Here is a 27,119-nt window from a genome sequence, read left to right as displayed (position 1 = left end):
TATAAGTGAGATCATGTGGTATTTGTCTTTTTCTGCTTGGCTTGTTTCTCTTAGGATAGTACTTTCCAGGTCCCTCCATGTCGTTTCAAAGGATAAGAGATCTTTCTTTCTTACAGCTGCATAGTACTCCATTGTGTATATGTAGCACAGCTTTTTTATTTATTCGTCTACTGATGGACGCTTGGGCTGTTTCCAGATCTTAGCTATTGTAAATAGTGCTGCTATGAGCATGGGGGTACATATATTCTTTCTGATTGGTGTTTCAGGCTTCTTAGGGTATATTCCTAGAAGTGGGATCACTGGGTCAAATGGCAGTTCAATTTTTAATTTTTTGAGATAACACCATATTGTTTTCCATAGTGGCTGCACCAGTCTGCATTCCTACCAGCAGTGCACTAGAGTCCCCTTTTCTCTACACCCTGGCCAACCAACACTTGTTTGATGATTTGTTGATGGCAGCCATTCTGACAGGTGTGAGGTGATACCTCATTGTTTTTCAGGCTGATGAATTTTCATTTGATACTCCAGTAGTAGTCATTGAGGAGTTTCGACCTGAAAAGTAATTTGCTGAAATAGCATTTTAGGAAAGTTCACCTAGTGATGGTGCTCAGGAAAATTGGAAGTGTGAGAGTATGAGCAAGGCTATAAATTAATAAGTAACTTTAGTAAAATAGGCATCAAGTGAAAAACTGGTCTAAGGATATGGCCATTAGAATAGAAATGACTGGAAGAACAGGAGAGGCATTTCAAAGGAAGAGAAAAATAGTATTGGGTTACTTATTATACTGAAGTAATAGGTAATTTAAGTAGTGGTACTGTTGACAGATATGGGATATTAAAAGTTATCTGGTAGGGAATTATGAGTATTTAATTCTACATGAAATCCTCCTACCTGGTTTCTGTCTTTTTAAAAAAAATAAGTCATTTATTAGAATCCATTCTGCATCAGGGTGTGCAAAAAAATGGAAGGCCTATTTTCTTTTTTTTTTTCAATTACAGTTGACATATATTTTATTAGTTTCAGATGTACATCATAGAGATTAGACATTTATATAAGTTAAAAAGTGATCTGATAAATCTAGTACCCATCTGACACCATACATAATTATTACAATATCACTGATATATTCCCTGTGTTGTACTTTATATCCCTGTGGCTATTTTTTTTAAATTGAATGTATTGGGGTGACATTGGTTTGCAAAACCATATAGGTTTCAAGTGTATACCTCAATAAAACATTATCTGCACACTGCATCACCCCAAGCAAGTCTCTTGCCTCCATCTAGCCCCCACCCCTTTCCCTCTGGCTATCACCACACTGTTGTCTGTGTCTACATGTTATGTATATATGTTTTTTTGGTTAATGCCTTCACCTTCTTTCATTTAGTCCTCCCTCCCCTCTGACAGCTGTTAGTCTGTTTCATGTATCCATGCCTCTGTTCCTATTTTGTTTGTCAGTTTATTATGTTCATTATATTCCACATATAAGTGAGATTATATAGTATTTGTCTTTCACTGAGTGGCTTATTTCACTTAGCATAATAATCTCCAGGTTCATTCATGCTGTCTCAAAAGGTAAGATTTCCTTTTTTTTTTTTATCCTCATCCAAGGACATTTTTCCATTTTTTGTTCAGATAGAGTGGGAGGGAGAGAGAGGGAGAGAGAGAGAGAGAAACATCGACGTGAAAGGGACACATCGAGTGGCTGCCATCCGCATGACCAACCAGGGCCAGGGACAAACTGCGATTGAGGTACATGTCCTTAGTGGGAACCGAACCCAGGTCTCTCTGGACCGCAGGCCAATGCTCTAACCGCTGAGCCAAACCGGCCAGGGCCCACAGCTTTTTTTAAATCTTCATCCAGGGATATGTTTTTTTATTTTAGAGAGAGAGAGAGAGGGTGGGAGGGAAGAAGGGGAGAGAGAGAGAGAGAAAAAGAGAGAAAGAAACATTGATCGGTTGCTTCCTGTAAGCACCCCTACTGGGATTGAACCTGCAACCTAGGTATGTGCTCTGACTGGGAATCGAACCTGCCATCTTTTTGTGTATGGGACAATGCTCCATCCAACTCAGCCAAAAGGGTGACCACAGCTTTTTATTTTTAATTTTTTTAATTTTTATTTTTTTTTATCCTCACCCGAGGACATTTTTTCATTTTTTGTTCAGATAGAGTGGGAGGGAGAGAGAAGAAGAGAGAGAGAGAAACATCGACATGAAAGGGATGCATTGAGTGGTTGCCACACGCACGACCCAACCAGGGCCAGGGACAAACTGCAACTGAGTTATGTGCCCCTAGCGGGAACCGAACTTGGGTCTTTCTGGACTGCAGACTGACGCTCTAACCGCTGAGCCAAACTGGTCAGTGCAACCACAGATTAAAAAAAATTTTTATTTTATTTTATCCTCACCTGAGAACATTTTTGCATTTATCATCACATAGAGCGGGAGGGAGAGGAGGAGGAAGAGGAAGAGAGAGAAACATTGATGCGAGGGAGACACATCGATCGGTTGCCACCCATACAATCCCAACTAGGGCCGGGGACAAACTGCACCCCTAGCGGGAACTGAACCTGGGTCTCTCTAGTCTGTGGGCCAGTGCTCTAACTGCTGAGCAATACCGGCCAGGGCGACCATAGCTTTTTTATCCACTCATCTACTGATGCCCATAAGTAGGCTGTTTCCAGATCTTGCCTATTGTAAATAGTGCTGCAATGAACATAGAGGTGCATATATTCTTTTGAATTAGTGTTTTGGGATTCTTAGGATATATTTCCAGAAGTGGGATCATGGGGTTAAAAGGCAGTCCATTTTTAATTTTATAGGAAACTCCATACTGTTTTCCATAGTCTGCATTCCCACCAACAGTGCACAAGGATTCCCTTTTTTCTACATCCTCGCCAGCATTTGTTGTTTGTTGAGTTCATCATAGTCATTCTGGCAGAGGTGAGGTGATATCTCATGGGGTTTTTGTTGTTAATCCTCACCAGAGGGTAGTTTTCCATTGATTTTTAGTCAGAGTGGAAGGGAGGGAGAAAAGGAGGGAGAGGGAGAGAGAGAGAGAATGAAAGAGAAACATTCATGTGGGAAAGTTATATTGATTGGTTGCCTCCTGCATGACCCCAGCTGGGGCTGGGGATCGATTCTGCAACCAAGGTGCGTGCCCTTGACCAGAATCGAACCTGCAACCCTGTGGTCCACGGGCTGACGCTCTAACCATTGAGCAAAACTAGAAGGGCTCATAATTTGCATCTCTCTTATGATTAGTGATATTGAGCATTTTTTCACGTGTCTATTGCCCATTTGTGTCTCCTCTTTGGAGAAGTGTCTATTCAGGTCCTTTGCCCATTTTTTAATTGGATTGTTTATCTTCCTGAGTTGTATAATCTACCTGTTCTCATCCTGTTTTGATGATAGTCGATTTTACAATTATATCCCACTTTTTGCCTTGCACATGGCATTGTTCTACTTTCCTTCCAGTGTCCAGAACCTTTTAAAACCTAATTTCAACCTTTGATAACTCATTTACTCTCCAATCTTAGTACAATGATTTACGGTAGATACTAAATAAATGATTATTGACTTTGTTGTTATTATTTTAAATATGATTTTATTGATTTTTAGAAAGGAAGGGAGAGAGATGGAAACATCCATATGAGAGAGAAGTATCGATTGGGTGCTTCCTGCATGCCCCCTACTGGGGATTGAGCCTGCAGCCCTGGCATGTGCTCTGACTGGGAATCAAACCCAGACGGACCTCTCAGTCCTTGGAACAACACTCAATCCACTGAGCCATGCTGGTCAGGCTGATATTGACTTTATATAGATGTATTTGCCAGGTATAGAACATCTGATAATTTAAAAAATTTGATCAGGCTAAGAAAAAGTATTCTTTCTAATGTATTCTTTTCTCTATTGTTTATTTGCATTTGTTTCAGATTAGCAGTGTTTTCTTCAAATACAGAAGGCAGATATATAGAGAGATTTGACTGTGTTTTTTGGTTCACAATAACTCCGTTTGTTTTACAGGAGCTGTCTTCCCCCCAACCAAACTTTCATTATGGAAAAATTTAAATATGCAAAAGTGGACAGAGGCCAGGTAGCTCAGTTGGTTAGAGCATTGTCCTGATATGCCAAGGTTCCAGGTTCCATCTTTGGTCAGGGCACATACAAGAAGCAACCAATGAATACATGAATAAGTGGAACAACACCTCTCTCTCTCTTCCCCTCGCTCCCTCCCCCTTCTTCTCTCTAAAATCAATTCTACTTATTTATTTTTTAAATCTTTATTGTTGAATGTAGAATGTATTATAGATGTTCCTCATTTTTCCCCCATTAACCCCCTCCTCCCCACTCCCGCCCCCCTCCCGCCTTTTCCCACACTATTGTCTGTGTCCATTGGTTATGCATATAAGTTCTTGGGTTTATTTCCTCCCACGCCCCAACCCCGTTCCCTCTGAGGTTTGTCAGTCTAGCAATGAATTTGTACTTCTTAATCCCTTCAACTTTTTCACCCATTCCCCCAACCCCCCTTTCATCTGGCAACCAACAAAATGTTCTCTGTATCTATGAGAATGTTTCTGTTCTGCCTGTTCATTTTGTTTGTAGATTCAATTGTCGATAGATATGTATTCATTGCCATTTTGTTTGTTCATATATTTTATCATTTTTCTCAAAAAGACCCTTCATCATTTCATATACTGACAGTTTGGTGGTGATGAACTCCTTTAACTTTTTTTTGTCTGGGAAACTCTTTATATGGCCATCGATTCTAAATGATAGCTTTGCAGCATAGAGTAATCTTGGTTGTAGGTTCTCGCTTTTCGTCACTCTGATTATTTCTTGCCACTCCCTTCTGGCCTGCAAAGTTTCTTTTGTGAAATCAGCTGACAGCCTTATGGGAACTCCCTTGTAGGTAACTAGCTGCCTTTCTCTTGCTGCTTTTAGGATTCTCTCTTTTTCTTGAACCTTTTGCATTTTGATGATGATGTGTCTTGGTGTGGGCCTCTTGGGGTTCATCTTATTTGGGACTCTCTGTGCTTCCTGGACTTGTATGTCTGTTTCCTTCACCAAGTTGGGAAAGTTTTCTGCCATTATTGTTTCAAACAGGTTTTCAATTTCTTGTTCTTGCTCTTCTCCTTCTGGCACCCCCAAGAGGCGAATGTTGGCACGCTTGAAGTTGTCCCAGAGGGTCCTTACACTATCCTCATTTTTTTGGATTCTTTTTTCTTTTTGCTGCTCTGATTGGGCGTTTTTTGCTTCCTTATATTCCAAATCGATGGTTTGCTTCTTGGATTTATGTACTCTACTACTGAATCTGTGTAAATTATTTTTTATTTCAGTTAGTGCCTCCTTTATTTCTGACTGTGCATCCTTCACTTCTGACTGGTCCTTTTTTATGCTCTTGAGGCCCTCACTAAGTTCACTGAGGATCTCACTAAGTTCATTGAACATCCTTATAAGCAGTATTTTGAACTCAGCATCTGTTAGGTTGCTTATCTCCATATCGCTTAGTTCTTTTCTTGGGGTTTTGTTCTGTTCCTTCATTTGGGACCTGTTTCTTTGTCTCCTCATTTTGGCTGCCTCCCTGTGTTTGTTTCTGTGTATTATTTAATGAGAGGTATGGGGCTATCTGAGACCAGATGCTGCTTGTTTGAAAGAATTTAGGAAAACCTGAAGCAGGATCCAAGACAGGCCAATACTGTGGTTAAGCAAGTGGCAACAGCTTGGGTGAGCCTGAAAGTTGGGTGGGGGGGGCCTCAAGGAGTCACCAGGGCGGGGCTACCAGTGTGAGCCAGGTTGCTGGAGTCCCAGATATGGCGGCTGTCTGCCACCCCAGGGAAGGGCTCACCAAAGGAACAAAGGCCTCTGACAGCGTGTCTGTAGAGGAGAAAGCCTCCTCTCCAGCCCTTGCTCTAGTGCCAAACAGCTCAGTTCTTCCCTGTATGTCTCTGGTGCCCCTCGAGCTGCCTCCCATCCAAACTTAGAGGGAGAGGGTACGATAAGTCCGTGCGCGGGCCCTTTAAGGAGCTGCCTGGGGCTCTAGCCGGGTCAGCTTCCCTGAGCCTCAGTTCCTGCTGGTTTTTCCAGCCAGAAGTTATGAGGATTCTCTTCCTGGCACTGGAACTCTGAGCGGGGCTCCTGGTGTGGGACGGGGACCCCTCAGTCCTCAGGAAGGACCTTCCCAGCCGAGGTATCCTCCTGATTTTTATCCGCCACACGTGGGTGTGGGACCAGCCCTCGCACCTCCGCCCCTCCTACCAGTCTGGATGTGGCTGCTGCTTTAATTCCGTAGTTGTAGGACTTCCATTCAGTTTGATTTCAGGCCGTTTTGAATGATGGTTGTTCTGTAGTTTAATTGTAACTTTGATGTGGTTGTGGGAGGACGAGATATCGCGTTTACCTTCGCCGCCATCTTGACCGGAAGTCCTCTGAAATCAATTTTAAATAAAACATCAAGTGGACAAAAAAGTGTAATGAATCCCCATGTACTCATTACCCAGCATAAACCATTATCTACTAATGACTGATCTAATTTTATATATACGTCTACACACCTCTTTGTATTATTTTGAAGTGATTCCTGCATTTTATCTGTAAATATTCAGTGTGTATCTATAAAGATCAGGATGCTTTATGAAAACCCCGATATCATTATCACACCTGAAAATATAATGATTCCTTAACATCATCAGATGTCCAGGCTATTGTTCACTTTTCCAAATGGAAATGAACTCATTTTGAAGAAAATAACCTCCAAGCTCTCTGGTCCAGATTACAGTTTCCAAAAGATGTTTCTGATGTTATGTTTACTTATCAGGATACTGTCAAATCTTGATCACCAAATATCATCATAGAATAATCAGTGTATGAGTGTCTCTTTAATCCCAGACTGACTGCACTCTAGCTCCATTTCTTTTGCCATTAATCAGAGAAGCTCACTAATTTTAAAATTAATATAAGTCTAATAAAGTTGAAAAGGTAAATCTACTAAATTACATTAGCAAATATTGGCAAAATATGTAGAGAGGTATCTGCACAAGGCTATTCACCACAGCACTGTAAAAGACTGGAAATAGCTCAGATGTCTGCTATTAAATAAACTATAATAACTCCACACAGTGGAATACTATGCAAGTACTGTGAAAAGGGTTGAAGATGAAACAGTCAAGTGAAGAAACAGTGTATATGTTGCCTACATTTTATCTAATGTGGTTATATCACTATATAAGAGGATTTCTATGGCATGTGGCATATATAATTATATATTCATTTTAATGTTACCTTCTCTTTATGGCAAGAACATTTCATGTTTTTCCATTAATGAAAGTAATATAAAGCAACTTTAAAAATAGATTTAAATGAAAAATTAATTGGCTTAAAAGAAAGTATTTAATAAATAATAGTACTGGTAATATTCAGATATGACAAAAATTGTATGGTATGAGGAGAATGAAGTTGAAACATTTGCTATGCTGTACTAACTCTGTTGGTACCAATGATGAAATGAAACATTTTATCAGCTTTTACCCCTAATATCTACATATGAATGCCAGCCAGACTCTTTTGAAAGAAAGTGTATTTTGTATAAGACCCTATGACAGTATATATTCTTCAAAGACCTTAACTTTTATAAGAAATTATAGAAGACATTTTTTATCGTTACAGAATGTCATATCCAGGCTATCCCCCCACTGGCTACCCGCCCTTCCCTGGATATCCTGTAAGTATTGCCACTGATAATCCTAAAATAGCTTATATCCTTGGAACAGGTGTTGTGTAGGACTAGCCCATGACAGATCTTACAGATAGGCCAGAGTGCCCAGTAGAATCAGTGAAGGGGCAGACGGCAGGTGTTGTGGGGGACTAGAGAACACTTGACCACCTATGGAAAGCCAGTGGCTACTCCGCTGTTGTCTGATGTAGCCATGCAGGGAGGCAGACCCAATGATGCTAGATATATTCCATTTCTTCAAGTAAAGCAAGGAATCTGGATTTTGTTGAAATTGCCCCAGTTTGTAAAATTGGGAAATTAATTTTTTTCTGTTTGGCTCTGTTGCCCCCAGGCTGCCACCTCTTGCACTTTGTTCTCCACTGGAAAATTAATTTTTTTAAATGTTAAATGCTGTATGAGTCAACAAAACATGTGTGAGCTAAATTCATCCCATGAGTCACTGGTTTCTAACCTTTGTGTTAGAAGGTTTAAAATAATCAAGAAGTACTTCACTCAGAGAACAAATTGTAGTGAATTAGAGGGCCCTTGATTTGTAGTTCTGAGACTTTTAGTATTTGGAGTACATTTAATAAATGTGCTGTCAAGTTCTGCCTTGTTGATGTCTGTATATGAGGACTAAACTGACAGCTGAGGCATAAGTGAGAATCATGCATTTCAATTTTATGCTCATAAATATGTAGGGCTTCTTTCTGACTGAGAGAATAGAAAGAGGGGCCTACAGATTAATGATAATGTGTGTACCTTTATGTAAAATGAATATATAGCTGGATTTATCATAGGAGAGATGAGAATTATGAATATATGTCCAGGTCCCTATGTACTAAACTGGACTCTGGTGACCATTTTAGTCATTGTAGGCTCATCACTGAAACAGACAACCCAAACATTCCAATGACTTAACACAATAAAAACACATTTCTGCCTTACTTCAGGCTCCTGGAAGTCAGTGGGGATGGGGAGAAGACTTTGTTCCATGTAGTCTTTCAGGTTCCCAGGCTCCTTCCAGGTATTGGCTGTACGTTCTCTAGCACCTGGGAATCCTGCACTGGCTCCTCTGCTTCCAGCTGGCAGATGAAGGAAAAGAGAGAGGAAGAGAGAGAGTAGAGGATTGGACAGGAGGCTTTTAGGGGTCAGGCTGGAAGTGGTGTATATTATTCTGTCCACATTCTTTCACCAGTATTCAGTCATATGATCCTACTTAACTGCAAGGGTGTCTGGGAAATATAGTCTAGCTTGGTGGCCAGGGAAGGAAGTTTAGTGAACACGTAACAGTCTCTGCCTCACTTAGACATTGTCTGGTCTGAACGCATGTCCAAAATTTCATACCCCATGTGTGACTCAGGTCACCTAGAAAATTGAAGGCACTATGAGCTTTGTTAGTTGTTCCTGAAGGTTTGGAAAGAATCTGGTTCTTACTCCCAAATAGAGAAATAGACCCCTGACAACAATAGAATTAAATTTAACTGAGTTCTGACAAGCAAAAGTCTTTTTTTTTTTTTATCCTCACCTGAGGACATTTTTCTATTTTTTGTACAGACAGAGTGGGAGGGGGAGAGAGGAAGAGAGAGAGAAACATCGATGTGAAAGGGACACATCGAGTGGCTGCCACCCGCACGACCAACCAGGGCCGGGGACAAACTGCAGCCGAGGTACATGCCCTTAGCGGGAACCGAACCCGGGTCTCTCGGGACCGCAGGCCGACGCTCTAACCGCTGAGCCAAACCGGCCAGGGCTGACAAGCAAAAGTCTTGAAAAATATAATATATTGATAAACTACTTTAAGATACTAAGATTTCTAATGGAGCTTTTAATATAGAAGAACAAGCTAGACCTTAACAGTTGTTTCTGTTTCTGTTTGTTCCTTTTTTTTAGATGGGTCATATTTCTCTATGATCCCATTCATTTGAAAATGTTTTCTGGTTTTTCAGCCTGCGGGTCAGGAATCATCTTTTCCCCCGCCGGGTCAGTATCCTTATCCTAGTGGCTTTCCTCCAATGGGAGGAGGTGCCTACCCAGCAGTGCCAAGTGGTGGCTTCCCAGGAGCTGGAGGTTACACCCCAGGTGGTTATCCAGCCCCTGGAGGCTATCCTGGTGCACCACAGCCAGGAGGAGCTCCATCCTATCCTGGAGGTGAGTTATGGGTCGAGGAATTCGTGATGATGTGGAATTGCTACAGCACTTTTTCCTTCTCTCCTTTATCTTCTTCATTCCTGCTTGTTTTGTATGAGGTTAGAATGCCTTTTAGCTTACTTTCTACCTTCCATGGCAAGGACACAGCTGGCAAGATAGAAGGATAAATGTTCCCAGGGGGCCTAAAAACTGGGAGCAACTCAAAAATTCTGGTGGGAAAGGAATTGGAAGAAATCTGATGGTAATAAAATACCAATACATAACAGTTTGGTTATTTGTTATCTTAAGAAGTGATTAAGGCATTTCTTTGTTGTTGTTGTTTTTCCCAAATCTTCACTGGAGGATATGTTTTTACTGATTTGAGAGAGAGAGAGAAACATTGATGTATGACAGAAACGTCTGGGCCCTGTCAGAGAGCAGGGGATCACACCTACAACCTAGGTATGTGCTCTGACCTGCAATCAAACTGGCAACCTTTTGGTTCATGGGACAGTGCTCCAACCAACTGAGCCACTCTAGAGAGGGCAGATTAAGGCATTTCAGTTAGCATAATTGTGACCTTTAGGATAGTTTTGTCCAAAGGTTAAAAAAAAACCAACTTAGCATTTTTATACTGTAAGTTAGTAAGGCAAATGAATGAACTAAAGTTTTTTAATGGGAGTTGGTGAGAAGTTGAATTTAGAACAAAAGGGACCAAAGCATTGACAGCACTTTTTTATTTACTTTTATAGTAGATATTTTTCTAAAGTTTTCTCTTTAATCATAGGAACTGTCACTAGAGTTTATTCTTTTCTCTAGTTCCTCCAGGCCAAGGGTTTGGAGCCCCACCAGCTGGAGCAGGCTTTTCTGGCTATCCACAGCCGCCCCCACAGTCTTATGGAGGTGGCCCACCACAGGTCCCACTATCTGGTATGTACTGCTGTCCAGAGAAAATATCCTGATATTTCGAATTTTTCAGTTGCCATTGAGAGAACTTAGTTTATGTTTGGGATAGTTGTCAACAAATGTTTATGCTGAGTACCTATGTAAATAATTTTAAACATATGATTTCATGAAATGTATTAATTTGATGGAAAAAATATAATTAGTAAGATCAAAATGAGGACCCACTTTTTCAATTAAAAAAAATAATGTTCCAAAGCCAAAATAAACAAAACCTCAGGAACTTCTCTGCTCACTCCTATCCCACAAATGAAACAACCCCTATAACTATGTCCTCATGTCCTTTCCATGTTTTTTAAAAAAGTATTATTTCTTAGAATATTATGTAGAACATGAAATATTTTAAAAGGTTCTTATGACCAAAGTTTGTTTTAGAGTTAGTAAATTATACTAAAAAAATTATCCTAGTAAATAACATAATATGAATTTCTTATACATTTCCATATTCATAATAACCAATGCTGTTTTGAAAAATTAAATTATGTAAGACCTGTTTGATGTATGTTTTTAAACACATAGGTGGCTTTCCTGGAGGACAGATGCCTTCTCAGTATCCTGGAGGACAAGCTCCTTACTCTAGTCAGGTATTTTTGCTCCTACCATTTAATTAGTTGGGGTAACTGGATAATGACCAAAGAAGAGCACCACTCCTTTGCTACATTAGAGGTTTCTGTGAAGCAGATGAGTGTGTCTATAACAGTGATTTTCAAACATGTGTCACAAGAATTTTGAAAATATGAAATACCTGACTAGTCATGGACACTGACCTCTTTTCTCTTAGATTGTCAAATAAAAAAATGACAACAGATCACACAACAGTGTGATCCGGTGAATGAATCAAAATTATACTTTTATTTTGGTCTATTTTTTTGTATACAGTTTGGTGTGCCGCAGAATTTTAGTAATTAGTTTATGTGTGCCATGAGATGAAAAGGTTGAAAATTGCTGGTCTATAATATAATTTAAGACTTTAAACTTTGCTTCTGATAGACTCCATGCTCTCTTTGGTTTATTTGCTTTAAGTAGTATCCTTACGGCTTTGATAAGACAAACATAGGCCCCCTTCACACAGGTACTGATACTTATAACTTTTTCATAAAGATTCAGTTGGGCCCTTAGCATGAATTTTAGTCCTTTTTTCTCTTCCTTAATTGGCAGTTATAAATATGAACTTGGGTGACTGGGTGATTGGTTATTTCTGGCAGTGTTTTATGAAGTGTGGTTTCGTTTTCCATTTTTACCTTTATAACTCTCCACTCTTCTTTCAGATCAATACAGAATCCTTTCCTTCCTATCCTGTTTTCTCTCCTGTTTCTTTGGATTTTAGCAGTGAAGTGAGTAAGGTTTTCTGATGTTCACTGATTACTAGATTCCTAACATGCCTTCATTTATTTCTGATTTCTTGTATATTTGTCTTGCATCACTTCCTAAGGGCTCAACTGTATCTGGTGTACCTTTAAACCCCTGTAGTGCTTGGCAGGGCTTTAAACATGGTAGCCAATTAATTGTCTATTGAATTGATTTCTCAGTAGCCCCAGAAGGTCTCATATATGTCAGATCTTTGTCCTATCTCTGTATATATATAGCTCCTTGTTTTTTTTAAAATAATTTAAAACAACATTTTTATTGATATTTCATTTTTTTAGAGAGAGAGGAAGGGAAAGAGATAAAAACATCATTCGGCTGCCTCCTGCATGCCCCCTACTGGGGATGGAGCCCGAAACTGGGGCTTGTGCCCTGATCAGGAATTGACTAGGACCTCTTAGTCCATGGGACAACACTCAATCCACTGAGCCACAGAGGTTGGGCTATAGCTCCTTGTTTTACTATTAAGTTTTATTATTTAATTGCCTTGCTAATTCTTTATATCTTATGTAGGTTACTAGGAACATAAGGAGTGTACTTTTATGCTTACCTTTATCTTGATTTTCTTATTTATTTATTTATCCTCACCCGAGGATATATTTATTGATTTTATTGATTTGAGAGAAAAGCATCGATGTGAGAGAGAAACATTGATAGGTTGCCTCTCATATGCACCCCGACCAGGGATCGAACCCGCAACCCAGGTATGTGCCCTGGCTGGGAATTGAACCCGAGATGCTCCAACCCATTGAGCTATCCGCCCAGGGCAGTTTTATTTATTTTTATACTGTCTATTCATAAAAATCTAGCATTTTCAAGCTTTTTTAAAGCTGGAGTGGGAGAGGGATTACAGTACTAGAAGAAAAATACCTTAGCCATTTTCTGGCTTATTTTTCTGATTTGAGGAATTTGAGCTCCAGAGAAATTAAGAAACTTGTCCAGGGCCACACAGCTAGTTAAAGACAAAGCTGAGATCCTGATCCTAGCTGTTCTAACTCCTAGACCAGTGGTCTCTTGGTTATACAATGCTGCTTTGCTGATACAGCCTATGATATTCCTCCAAAGCACATAGTAAATTATTTTCAATCTTTTTTTTATTGTTGAAGTTGTTAGTCATATTATAAATTTGTAGCTATTTTAATCATTTGTTATGAGAATTTTTTTAAATTAAAAGATAGTCTTTTTTATTTTTTTAATCCTTACTCGAGGATATTTTTCCATTTACCTTTAGATAGAGTGGGAGGGAGGGGACAGAGAGAGAGAGACAGAGAGAAACATCGATGTGAGAGAGACACATCAATTGGTTGCTTCCTGCACGACCTCAACAAGGGCTGGGGACAAACTGCATCTGAGGTACATGCCCTTGGCTGGAATTGAACCTGCAACTCTTTGGTCTGTGGCTGATGCTGTAACTGCTGAGCCAAACTGGCCAGGGCAATAAGAGAATTTTTAGCCCAGCCGGTGTGACTCATTGGTTGAGCATCGACCCATGCACCAAGAGGCCACTGGTTCGATTCCCGGTCAGGGCACATGCCCAGGCTGTGGGCCCAATCCCCAGTGGGGGACATGCAGGAGGTGGCCAATCGATGTTCTCGCTCATCGATGTTGCTCTCTCTCCCTCTCCCTTCCTCTCTCTAAAAATAAATAAAGAAAAAAAAAAAGAATTTTTAAACTTTAGTTGAAGTATGCATATCATTTTATGACTGAATAGAAAAGATTTTAAAACATAAAACACTAAAAGTGAAACACACACACACACACAACTTATTTTGTGTAACAATTACCACCTTAAAGATAGAGCTAAAACAAGTAGATGGAAGTTAGTAGAGTGGTATGTTTTGGAAGAGCTTTTAGATAGAACTGGAATAGGTTACCTTTTGAGGGGTGAGTTCCCTGTCACTGAAAATTCTCTGGTAGAGGTTGGGGTGTGTGTGTGTATGTGAGTGAGTGAGTGAGTGAAGATGTCTTGGTTGAGTAGTTGGGCCAGGTAACCTATTTTGATTGACCCAATTCTAATTAAATGGCAGTTTTTCAGCAGGAAGATTATAATCAAATGGGTATCAAAGTTTGGAAATTCTGGTGGCAGATAGTGTGGACTTTGCTGTGCTGAGAAATCTCTCTTCTTAGAGTTTTAACCTCAACAGCATGGATCCTGGTTTTTTTGAACTTAGTGTAATGCCTGAAGGATAATAGTATTCTTTTTTTTTTTTTTTTTTTTTTAATCTTTATTGATTTTAGAGAGAGAGGAAGGGAGAGGGAGAGAGAAATAGAAACATCGAAGAGAGAGAACATCAATTGGCTGCCTTCTGCATGCCCCCCATGGGGGATCAGGCCCACAGCCTGGGCATGTGCCCTGACTGGGATTTGAACCAACGACCTCTTGGTGCATGGGTCAACACTCAACCACTGAGCCACACCAGCTGGGCACCATAGTATTCTTGATGAAGATGCATTTCACACTATACTTTCTTTTAATTAATTAATTAATTAATTTATTGATGCAGAACATAATTTTATTCAGGACATCTGTAAAGCAGATGGGCTGAGTCCAAAATGGCCTCAGCACAGACTAGACTTTCAACAAAGAAAAAACAAAACCACTTTTTCGTAGAGGTGCAAAATGGAATAGTTTTGTTGTTATTGTTGGTTTTAAAGAAAGAATGGGATGATAGAAAATGAGAATCATTAAACAATAATTGATAAGGGTTAGTTTCTCTTACTGTATAGTCCAGTATATTATAAACAAAGGTTTCTTCCCTACTTAGGATTTCAGTGTCTGTGATTACATCAAAGAGAAACTTTCTCAGTTTCTTCATACATTAAGATTCATGTAAAGGCAATATGTTGAAAAAAATTTATACTTGGATATTTCCTACAAGTAGAAAAATTTTAGTTTTTCCTTAAAACCACTATTCAAACAATTCTTGTTAGTTTTCTACTTACATTCCTGGCTTAGAAACTAATGAAGGATTGTTTGGTAAAGCTTATTGGTAGAAGAAAATGTTGGTGTAAGAGTGTAAATGAGTGGGAGAAATTATTGACAATAAAAATGTTTCTTGAATGATGATCTGGTGCCCTTCTCCCCATTCACTTTGCCTCCACAGGTGCTGGCACATTGCTGTGTTCAGTGGGTATAAGTCTAAATACAGCTTCAGTTGCCTAAAAAGCAATTAAATCATTTTATATTTGAAATGATGTTGATTGCATGTTTATCCCTACCCAAGGACATTTTTTTTCCATTTTTTGTTCAGATAGCGTGGGAGGGAGAGAGAGGAAGAGAGAGAGAGAGAGAGAGAAACATCGACGTAAAGGGACACATTGAGTGGTTGCCACCCGCACGACCCAACCAGGGCCGGGGACAAACTGCAACCAAGATACATGCCCTTAGCGAGAACCTAATCTGGGTCTCTCTGGACCACAGGCCAACGCACTAACCGCTGAGCCAAACCGGCCAGGGCTGCTGCTTATTCTTGATCCTTGGCATCATATTCCATTTCTCTCCTTGCCTCTAAACATAACTGTTATCCGAAGGAATTCCAAGTGGGATTCAAGGCACAGGAAGATTGTGACTAATTTCACCAGCTTTACTAGTCTCCTGAAAGTTTGGTGTCTGACTGTCCATTGGCAGGAAGGAGCTATGTCTTTCCTGCCTTTCCAGAATGAGCCCAGATAACAATATGCTCATATCCTTGTCTTGAAACCCAAACACTGGCCTCTTTGCCTAAAAGTTTTGACTGGGGAAGTCTTGAGTTGTCTTGTCAGCAGAAAATTTTGACTTGGATTTTTATTTTTATCATTTGAATTTTTATGAGTTTATTTGAGCCAAACTGAGGACATACATCAGGGAGCAAGATTTCAAATGCTCCTTGGATTTTTATTTTTAATTTGTATTATTTTTTTAAAAGAAGGTGAACATTTCTTTCATTTTCTTTTCTCCCCCCAGTTTTATTGAGATATAATTAACATATAACATTGTATTAGTTTTAGGTGCACAGCATGATGATTTGATATACGTGTATATTGTGAAATAATTACCACAGTAACTGACATGGATTTTATGCCTCTTGTTCTCAGCCTGCTGCAATGACTCAGGGAACTCAAGGAACAGTTCGACCGGCTGCCAACTTTGATGCTATGAGAGATGCAGAAATTCTTCGGAAAGCAATGAAGGGTTTTGGTAAGCAAAATAGATTTTTGTCTTATTTATAAGAAGTTTAAATGATTAATGTAAAAATAAGCTTTATATCCTAAACCACTTGTGTCAGCCTGTGTGCACATAACCTCAGTTTAATCTGGCACCAGGTTCCTTGTAAGCATCTAAGAGATGTCCTCAAGAAGCATCCAGCGCAGACTTTATCCTTATTTAAACATGTATGGTTCTTTCAGGGACAGACGAACAGGCAATTGTGGACGTTGTGGCCAGCCGTTCCAATGATCAAAGGCAAAAAATTAAAGCAGCTTTTAAGACCATGTATGGAAAGGTATTTTTTTTTTCCTTGAGTGAGCATGAACAGTGACCTGTACTCCCTGCATCTATGTCAGGTTGGATACTATTTATTAGTATTGATGGAACAAAATAGAGACAACGGTATTTCAGGGACCTCAGGAGTGGTGTATTCATTATTTTTTTTTCTTAAAAGACTTTCTAATTCTAGAGTAGTCCTTGATCTTACTGTCATACCTTATACTGTGTCTGGTGTGTGGTAGATGTTCAGTAGAAAGTAGGTTAAGACCTCAGTTATAATCAATAGCATGATTCTCAATCTTCTCCTTAGAGTGGGATTCAAGGATTTCTTATATAGCCCCTGCTTATTCTTTGTCCTTGGCATCATCTTCCACTCTTTTCCCTCCCTCTAAACATATCCTATATTTATGATTATATGGAAATTCTTGCCATTCTCTGCACACACCATGATCTTTTATACTTCTGTGCTTGGTATTTGTTGTTCTCTCAGCCTTGAACACCATTTTGTCTTTTTCTGCACAGCAAACAATTTCTTCAGGATTTGGCTTAAATTAGCTAATTTGTGTAGTTTCTCTCATTTCTCTGGGCAGAATTTAGCTGCTTCTTCCACTGTAGTCCCATAGCACTTTGTAAAACCTCTGCTATGACTTATCCCAAAACTGTGAGCTCCCCTCATGCAAACCATGCCATTCATCTACATCTTTGTATTTACAGCACTAAGTACAGGAATAATAACAAATATCCACTTAATAAGTATTTGTTGAATATATGACCTGTGACTAGACCTCGCAAGATGCTAAAAAGTGCCCTTATCATCTATAAAGCGAAAATTGTGTAGCATTCACTTGCCATATATCTTGGAATACTAAAAATGTTCTAACATCCTGTGGATCCAGTTTACTTTTCACAGAATGGGAGTGGAGGTCCACAGGTTGGTCCAGCCTTGCCTGTTCGATTCCGCCTTTCTCTCTGCCCAGTCCAGATCCACATCTTTAGTCTTAAGTCTGATTAAACAACACAAATTCTATGTGTCCTTAGGGTTTAATGTCACACTCACTTCTTATAAAAGAGTGTTCCATATTATGAGTTCTTTAGTTCAAAGAGTCTGTGCTACGCCATTCTGAATTTTCTTATACATCACTTTAGAATTAAAACTTCACGTCTGGCCAGCATGGCTCAGTGGTTGAGCATTGACCCTTGCACCAAGAAGTCGCCGGTTCAATTCTCAATCAGGACCCGTGCCCACATTGTGGGTCCGATCCCCAGTGGGGGACATTCAGGAGGTGGCCAGTCGATGTTCTTATTGATGTTTCTGTCTCTCTCTCCCTCTCACTTTCTCTCTCTCTAAAATCAATAAAGGAAAAAAAATTTTTTTTAAAAACTAAGTTCATAGCTTATTTTCCTTATACCCAGCCACCTTTTCTCTTAAATTCCTATTAATTAATAAAAATGCTATTTTAGGCTGCCATGGTCTTCTCTGATTTCTATTCTTTATCAATCAGTCAGTCAGTGAATATTTATTCACTGTATGCCAGGCACTGCTTTGTTCTAGCAACTGGTTATTGACTATGTCTTACTGATGTAATCTGTGAAAGGGCTCTTTATTTATTTATTTTATTGATATTTAGAAAGAGAGGAAGGGAGGGAGAGAGAGAGAGAGAGAGAAACATTGATTGGCTGCCTCCTGCATGCCCTCTACCCCAGTAAACCTAGTACCCATCTGACACCCTACATAGTTATTACAATATTATTGACTAATTCATTATGCTATACTTTACATCCCCATGACTATTTTGTAACTTCTTCATTTTTACTTCTTAATCCCTTCCCCTTTCTCTCCTACTTCTATTGCCACCACTGAAGTGCAAGCCTTTATTACTTCTTACCTAAATATTTCGGTAGCCTAAATGTTCTCATCTGTAGCCTCTTTGTCATTGTAGTCCATACTCCCTGTTGTTGCCACATCAGTGCCTTTTTCTTGCTTACTCGTTTCTAGTGGCTCCTCCAGCATGCAAAATCAAACTCACATTCTTCAGCTTGGTGTTCAAGGTAATGATTCAAGTATATAGCTACAACTTTGATTTACTAATTTGTGAAAAAATTCCCCTAACAAAATTGGTTGTCTTATTGTTCCATTGAACTAGCTTTGCTCATTCTTGTTCCTATACTAATGATTCTTTTTTTTTATTTTTAACTTTAATTCCCTCTTTCTAAAAAAAGTTTTTTTAATTGATTTTTTAGAGAGAGAGAGGAAGGGAGAGGGAGAGGGAGAGATAGAAACATTGATTGGCTGCTTCCCGCACACCCTGCACTGGGGATCGAGCTCAAAATCTGGACAAATGCCCTGACCGAGAATCGGACCAGGACTTCTCAGTCCATGGGACGATGCTCAATCCATTGAGCCACACCAGCTGGGCTGTACTAATGATTCTCAGCCTTAGCTGATGATCATAATCTCCTTTAGAACTTAAAAACACATGCAGAGGAGGATTTGAAATCTTGCTCCATGGCATGTTGTCAGTTTGGCTAAATAAACTCATTAAAAAAAAAAAAAGAAGCCCTGGCTGGTTTTCTCAGTGGTTAGAGCGTTGGCCCGCAGACCAATAAGTTGCGCTTTCGATTCTGGTCAAGGGCATGTACCTTGGTTGTGATTTGTCCCCAGCCCTGGTTGGGGTTGTGCGGGAGGCAGCCACTTGATATGTCTCTTTCATGTTGATGTTTCTCTCTTTTCCTTTCTCTCCCTCCCACTCTATCTGAACAAAGGTGGAAATATGTTCTCGGGTGAGGATAAAGAAAAAAGCAGAATCTCTGAGTATTCCTCCTCGACATAAGTGTTTCTGTTTGTTTTTTTGGTTTTAAGAAAAATTCCACAGATGATTTTAATGCATAGGCAAGGCTGGGAACCACTTTTCTGTACCATGTTTGTTTCTCCTTCTTGCCTGAAATACTTTTCTCCTTCCTCTTTGCTTGCTAATATATATACTTTTCAAGATCAGGACTAAAAGCTTTCTTTGCATCCTGTAGTCTACTTTAACTTTTTCTGTTTCAACGTTTTCTGTTATTTATTTCTGTGCTACCTACTCATCATAGAATAAGAACAGTTTCTTATAGTAAGAAATATCTGTTTATCATTTTGTTCATTTGACTTATTCTTTGCTTCATGTAGCTTTTGTGTCCATACCTGGTATAGTGATGGAACTATAATAATAATTTATTTTTTTATTGATAGAATGAATAAAATACATATACTTGAGTGTAACAAACTTTAAATGTATATATTTACTTATTTCTTATATAATATTCAGATGTCAAATTTAGGTTTTCATAAAGCAATTCAATTTCATCTCCTGTATTTTCCTTTAAAAATATAAGCAACAAAATTTGGAGAGCACATATACTTAGTCTGTACTTGTAATTAAACAGGATTTGATCAAAGATCTCAAATCAGAGTTAAGTGGAAATATGGAAGAACTGGTCCTTGCCCTGTTTATGCCAACCACATATTATGATGCCTGGAGTTTACGGAATGCAATGAAGGTATTATATGTCATTTATTTTGAGTATTTTATCCTACTTCAAAACCCCCCCACAAATTGTGGTAGTTCTGAATTTACAGTGACAGCTAAATCATACATTATTTCATATCTCTGAATATATATAGCTTTTCAGGTCCGAAGGTCAAAGAAATATTTGATGGAATAGTAAGATTTAATCACTTTCAGAGATTTTGTTTTTCTTTTGCATAATTCTCCCTTTTGTTATTTCACATAGGGAGCAGGAACTCAGGAACGTGTATTGATTGAAATTTTATGCACAAGAACTAATCAAGAAATCCAAGAAATTGTCAGATGTTATCAGTCAGAATTTGGACGAGACCTTGAAAAGGACATTAGGTCAGATACATCAGGGCATTTTGAACGTTTACTTGTATCCATGTGCCAGGTGAGTATAGCATGAATGTTTGTGTGAGGGTGGAGGAAACATTCTTTGCTGCCTATTGCCAGTGAGCATTCTTTATCCTTTTAATATTTAGCCCCCTGGGACTCTTGTCACCTTTAAGAGGGACAATACAGAACTCACTGTACAGATTTCTTTGTAGTCATTATTGAGATGTATTTCTGTAGATCTGGTTTTTGAAAGGGATCAGAAATTAACCTCTTTAAGGTTGTATGGAATCAGAAATCAACTTGAAGCTGTGTCTTAGGATGGGATGAATCTGTACTTTTAAGCTGAGCATTGTACTGCCCATTAGTTAAACCATCAACTGCAGATATGCAAGACTGAGGTGGAAGTGCTATATGGGCAAGAACTGTGTGAGGACAGCCAGAAATGCAGAAAAATGTTTCAGGATCCACAGAACTAGTGTGATTGGTACCTTTCTTATTCTGATTCCCCAGGTGTGCTAGAGAGGTGACAGAAAATTCTCCAAATAGGGTATTTGGAATGATACTATAAACATAGTATCATATTAGAATGAGATAATGAGGGTTTATTTGAAAGAGATGATGCAAAAGACTAGCACACTGATTCAATATCAGCAGTTACTGACTATCCTGCTAGTGCACAAGGTTGGACAGTTTTGACGGATCTAGAAATAGAGGACAAAAAGGGGAGGTAGTTGCAGAAAAGGTAGTGAGCCAGAGTGAGTGGATATGGAAGTGAGAAAAGAATGCAAATGGGTGGAAGAAGTTGAATTTACCTACAACAGAGTAACAGAGCGGGGGAGTGAGGTTAGCATTTAAAAAGAATGAGAAGAAAGCAAACAGGAACAGATTTAACACTAAAAATGATTAAGACTTTATTTGAGGTACGGAGTGTCTCTATGCAGGGTTCAAGGCCCAGCCATTTTATAAAGTAAAGGGACCTCTTCCAGGGAGAGAGGAATGACTTCCTAGGAAGATGGGACTGTGCACGTGTTTGTATCTAAAGGCAACAATGTGGGAAGTTTTTCCCGGACACCTTTTCCTGTGATATATTCAGTCGTGCACGTATTCCTTGTATCCAAGGTTCTACAGAGGACAGTCTCTCACCTTTCCATTTTGTTCCTCAGAAAGACACTGAGACTCTAGAGGACAGCCTTTCCTTTGTTTTGGGTTTGTGTTTCTGTTTTTGAGAGAAACCAACTGCTCATCTAAGCTTTACTTTTGTTCAAGCTCAGAGCTTCCTTTCTCCCTTTCCTTCCTTCCCTCCCATCCCAGGGAAGAGTTTGGTATACAAATTGGCACAATCTAGCAGAACTTGAGTTATTTATACCTTCTAAAAAACTCATGCATCATTTTTATTTATACATTCATATAAATACTTATATATTAAGATTACATTTGGATAAAGAAAAGGAAGTTCATGAAGCCTCCATATCATTATGTTCCCTCCCTTGACTTAAATTCTTTGAGGGAAGAGACCTTGTTCCCACAATGTAGCCCATCCTATTGGTTCTGTTTCTCTGGAGGACTCTATTATAGCCTGGCACAAAGCAAGAGCTTCATACCTTTAGATTGCATTAATGATCACAAAGTGGAATTAAGTATAATGCTTATTAATCTTAAATTCCACCGAAGGAGAATAATTTCTTCATTTAAGTGGTAGTTTATATCTCCTAGAAGAGATTTTTTTGTTTTTGTTTGTGTGGGGTGTATGTGTGTTTATAAATCATATATATGTGTATATAACTTACGGAAGTCTTTTCTGGTTTAATTTAGCTCTCAAGGCCCTGAAAACCTCTGATTTTAACATAACCTCATTAAACTATTATCATGTATTATAAAATTCAGTTGGCAGTGCAATAAAGTACTAGTTATACTAGAGTAGTTCCTTTGGAAATGAAAGCTATGCATGACAAACTTTATGCATTAATCTTTTAATTTTTAAAATTAAAATTGAATTTAGAAAGAGGAAGGGGGAGAGAGAGAGGAACATTGATGTGAGAGAGAAACCTCGATTGGCTACCTCCTGCACACTCCCCAACTGGGGATCATACCCACAATCAGGGTATGTCCCCTGACCAGGAATCGAACCCTCAAACCCTCCACTTTTCCATCTTTTGGTGTATGGGATGATATTCTAACCAACTGATCCACCCAGCCAGGGCTATGCATTAATCTTTTAGAAATTGTCCCTTTATGTCCATAAGTGACTAGATTGGAAAGAAAATCATTTCTTTTTTTATCCTCACCCGAGGACCTTTTTCCACTTTTGTTAAAACAGAGTGGGAGGTGGAGAGAGGAAGAGAGAGAGAAACATCGATGTGAAAGGGACACATCAAGTGGCTGCCTCCCACACAACCCTAGGAAACCCCAGCTAGGGCTGGGGACAAATCACAACCGAGGTACATGCTCTTGACCGGAAATGAACCCATGACTCACTGGTCTGCGGGCCGGCGCTCTAACTGCTGAGCCAAACAAGCCAGGGCTGGAAAGAAAATTTTTTTTTGTTATTCTGTTCAGATAGAGTGGGAGGGAGAGAGAGGAAGAGAGAGAGAGAGAGAAACGTCGACGTGAAAGGTACACATCGAGTGGCTGTCACCCACACAACCCAACCAGGGCCGGGGACAAACTGCAATAAAAATATGTGCCCTTAGCGGAAACCGAACCCGGGTCTCTCTGAACTGCAGGCTGACGCTGAGCCAAACCGGCCAGGGCTAGAAAGAAAAGTTTTAATAGAACATGCATCACTTCCTTTTCATTCCTGCCCTCTTTTGCAGGGAAATCGTGATGAGAACCAGAATGTTAATCACCAGTTGGCTCAGGAAGATGCTCAGCGTCTCTATCAAGCTGGCGAGGGAAGACTGGGGACAGATGAATCTTGCTTTAACATGATTCTTGCCACAAGAAGCTTTCCTCAGCTGAAAGCTACCATGGAGGCTTACTCCAGGGTATGAGCTTTTCTTTTTAAGATCTGGCTTCCTTTTTTAAGGTATGAAAATATTTTAACCACTATACTTTTTGTTTACAGATGGCTAATCGAGATTTGTTAAGCAGTGTTGGCCGTGAGTTTTCCGGAAATGTTGAAAATGGTTTGAAGGCCATCTGTAAGTGTTTTGCTTTGTTTTTATAAATGAGTGAGGCTTTGAATAGTTGTTTTGCTTTATTTTATGTCTTGCTTTGTTTTATAAATAATGAGTGAGGCTTTGAATAGTTGTTCTTATTAAGTAATGATAATTAGTATAGCCTCCCTGGAATCTGCTTAAGCAGACGCTGAGCCAGTCTTCTGTTTTTATATACAATTCCCTGTGAATGGTTTGGTGGCATGATTAATTAGGGTTGGTTCAGAATTATTTGATGTTTGTTCTATATGCCCTTCTTGAGGACTGTGCAAAAATATATGAGAGCCCTGGCCGAGTAGTTCAGTTGGTTAGAGCATCATCACGATAAGCAAGGTTGTGGGTTCAGTCCCGGTCAGGGTCACATAAAGAATCAACCAATGAATGCATAAATAAGTGGAACAACAAATTGATGTTTCTTTCTGTTTTTTTTGTTTTTTTTTCCTTTTTCCCTCCAACTCCTCTTTCCTCTCTCTAAGATAGATAGATAGATAGATAGATAGATAGATAGATAGATAGATATAAAAATATATAAATAATAGATTGTGCGTTTTCATTAAGGTCACTGGGAAAGCACTAAGCTACTTTGGGTTCCACTACACAAAGCATCATTTTGAGCCCTTCAAAAAACACTTTTCAAGTACTCAGCCCAAGGAGACCCCTTTCCCTTTTGAAATTAAAAACCAAGTTTCTGCCCTGGCCGGTTTGGCTCAGAGGTTAGAGTGTTGGCCTGCGGTCTGGAGAGACCTGGGTTCTGTTCCCGCTAAGGGCATGTACCTCAGTTGCAGTTTGCCCCTGGCCCTGGTTGGGTCGTGCGGGTGGCGACCGCTCAGTGTGTCCCTTTCATGTCGATGTTTCTCTCACTCTCTTCCTCTTTCTCCCTCCTGCTCTATCTGAACAAAGAATGGAAAAAAATGTCCTCTGGTGAGGAGTAAAAAAAAACCAAATTTTTGGTGTCTTGATATTCAGATGCCTAATGAAGTGGAAAATTTATTCTCATGGAAAATATAGGACTAAAGAGAATATTAGTAACACATTGGTATTAGCAATTTAATGTCTTAAAAATATGCCCTGGCTGGTTTGGCTCAGCAGTTAGAGCGTCAGCCCACAGACCAATGAGTCGTGGGTTCGGTTCTGGTCAAGGGAATGTACCTCAGTTGTGATTCATCACCGATCCTGGTTGGGGTCATGTGGGAGGCAGCCACTCAATATGTTCCTTTCATGTCGATATTTCTTTCTGTCTGTTTCTCTCTTTCTCTCCCTCCCACTCTGTCTGAACAAAAATGGAAAAATGTCCTCAGGTGAGGATAAAAAAAAAAGTTACTATAGTAATTGTAGCTAATTAATAATGAACAGTTAGTATTCTCTACCATCTGCAGGAAGAGACTTTGCTAAGTTAATTTTCCTAAGAGAAAATGTGTCAGATTTCTTATTCTGAAATCTTTGCTCAAATCTGTGTTTTCTTTTTATGTTAGAGTGTATCTCATATCCTTCTCTGGCTAAATGATATATTATTTATTATTGTTTTAAGTAAGATACTACTTGGGCACAGTTGTTACATATCTTCTCACTATAAAGGGAAAAATGTAAAGAATCTATGCTATTGCATCTGTGGATAGAAAATGTTTATTGGGGGGCCAGAAGGAATCTTCTAGAATTGAAAGTAGCCTATCTGGTGCATCTAGAAAGAAAGGTGAATGCTGAGAAAAATCAAAGGGGAGAACGTTTTCAACTCGCTTCAGATTTCTGAGATGATTACATGGTCATCAAAGGCTGGCTAGAAGTGACAAATGAACCTGGAGAATGAACACATTTGTCAAGTCATGATTCCATATCTGAAGCATCTCTCACTTGCAGTACAGTGTGCCCTGAACCGCCCCGCCTTCTTCGCTGAGAGGCTCTACTATTCTATGAAAGGTGCCGGCACAGATGACTCCACCCTGGTCAGGATCGTGGTCACTCGAAGTGAGGTAAGGCTTGCTCTTTTTGTCTGATCTTAATTTGAATGTTGACTTCTTAAAAGTTCCTCAGTTGGTTGTCAGTCCCTCAGGAATGATGTTAAGAAAAAGCTGTCTTTGTCACTGCTGGTAGTTTGTATAAAGCACCGTGCTCTCTTTCCTCATGCCGAGAGAGAGGCTTGCTTTAGTGAAACAGACCACTGTCCTGTACGTCAGGGGCGCATCAGTGCCAAGAGATTGTCCCTACCTGAGAAGGTCTGTGTACAATACTAGTTTGAGGCAAGTTGGAAGATGTTTTTTTGGTTTTCATTTTGCTTATGTAAAAAATAGTGTGAAAGACCTACGGAGATTAATCTTACTGGATATGAAAAATTCCTGAGATTTAGTATGACATAATAAAAACAACTTTTTAAAATGTTTATCTTTGTCTCTTTACCCAAATATAGCTTCAAATGTTTTCCTTTCTTTGATTTAAAAATATTTGGATTTTTTTATTGAAAGAAAACATACATATACAACTAAATTATACTAAAGAAGATAAATTATTTTTAAAGACAACCAGAATAGGGTGTTTAAAAAAAGCTTTTTGTGTCTTTGTTCTTAGATTTAATTTTCTATGTAGGATTTTTTTAAGAAATTGCAATAAAATATACATAACATTAAAACTTACCATTTTAACCATTTTTAAGTACACAGTGGCATTAAGTACATTCCCATTGTTGTGTAACCATCACTACCAGAACTTTTTCACCTTAAAATCCCTATTTATAAAACAATAATTCACTGTTTCTATCCCCATCCCCTGGCAGCCAAATTCTACTTTCTGTCTCTATATATTTGACTACTCTCTAAGTACCTCTTTTAAGTGGAATCATATAGTATTTGTCTTGTGACTGATTTTTTCACTTAGGATAACGTCTTCAAGGTTCATCCATGTTGTATCTTGTGTTAGAATTTCCTTCCTTTTTAAGAGTGAATAATATTCTATTGTTTGTACATTCCACCTTTTGTTTATCCACTCATCTATCAGTAGACACTTGTGTTGCTTCCAGCTTTTGGGTATTGTGAACAATGCTGCTTTGAGCATGTGTGTACAGATATTTGAGTCCATGGTAAACCCAGAAGTGGAATTGCTGTATCAGTTGGTAATTACATTTTATTATATTGTTTTAAGAAATTACTGTACCATTTTCCACAATGGCTGCACCATTTTACAATCCTACCAGCAATCCACTAGGGTTCCAATCTCTCCACACTCTTGCCAACACTTGTTATTTTCTGTGTTTTTGATAATAGCCATCTTATCAGATGGTTTTTAAATGATGAATACTTTTGGAATAATAGATGAGACTAAGTACCATCCTTATCCAGCATTTTTACAGAACAGTGAATCAGACCCTTATTGGGTTATGCTAGCACTAGTATGAATGCTAGCTATAAAATGTCAGTCACTTGGTGTTATTTTCCCTCTGCTTTGATTACAATTA

General features: G+C 39.1%; 1 protein-coding gene across 4 annotated transcripts in view; it reads left to right on the top strand.

Annotated features, from left to right (window-relative positions):
- ANXA7 (annexin A7) overlaps nucleotides 1-27,119 on the top strand; it is a 32,601-nt gene that overhangs the window by 4,860 nt on the left and 622 nt on the right. For 2 of the 4 annotated variants that reach the window (XM_036265245.1, XM_036265246.1), the window contains exons 2-13: nucleotides 7,667-7,721; nucleotides 9,662-9,863; nucleotides 10,662-10,772; nucleotides 11,325-11,389; nucleotides 12,074-12,139; nucleotides 16,245-16,347; nucleotides 16,557-16,651; nucleotides 20,059-20,172; nucleotides 20,407-20,577; nucleotides 23,336-23,506; nucleotides 23,587-23,662; nucleotides 25,532-25,644. In XM_036265245.1, the coding sequence (XP_036121138.1) occupies nucleotides 7,668-7,721; nucleotides 9,662-9,863; nucleotides 10,662-10,772; nucleotides 11,325-11,389; nucleotides 12,074-12,139; nucleotides 16,245-16,347; nucleotides 16,557-16,651; nucleotides 20,059-20,172; nucleotides 20,407-20,577; nucleotides 23,336-23,506; nucleotides 23,587-23,662; nucleotides 25,532-25,644 (1,341 nt within the window). In that variant the 5' untranslated portion in view covers nucleotide 7,667. The remainder of the gene's footprint in view (nucleotides 1-7,666; nucleotides 7,722-9,661; nucleotides 9,864-10,661; nucleotides 10,773-11,324; nucleotides 11,390-12,073; nucleotides 12,140-16,244; nucleotides 16,348-16,556; nucleotides 16,652-20,058; nucleotides 20,173-20,406; nucleotides 20,578-23,335; nucleotides 23,507-23,586; nucleotides 23,663-25,531; nucleotides 25,645-27,119) is intronic. The other 2 variants (XM_036265247.1, XM_036265248.1) reach the window with 1 other exon arrangement.

The sequence above is a fragment of the Molossus molossus genome, unplaced genomic scaffold (genome assembly GCF_014108415.1).
Source record: "Molossus molossus isolate mMolMol1 unplaced genomic scaffold, mMolMol1.p scaffold_m16_p_17, whole genome shotgun sequence".
Taxonomy (NCBI): Eukaryota; Metazoa; Chordata; class Mammalia; order Chiroptera; family Molossidae; genus Molossus; species Molossus molossus.
This window is presented reverse-complemented; position numbering and strand designations above follow the sequence as displayed.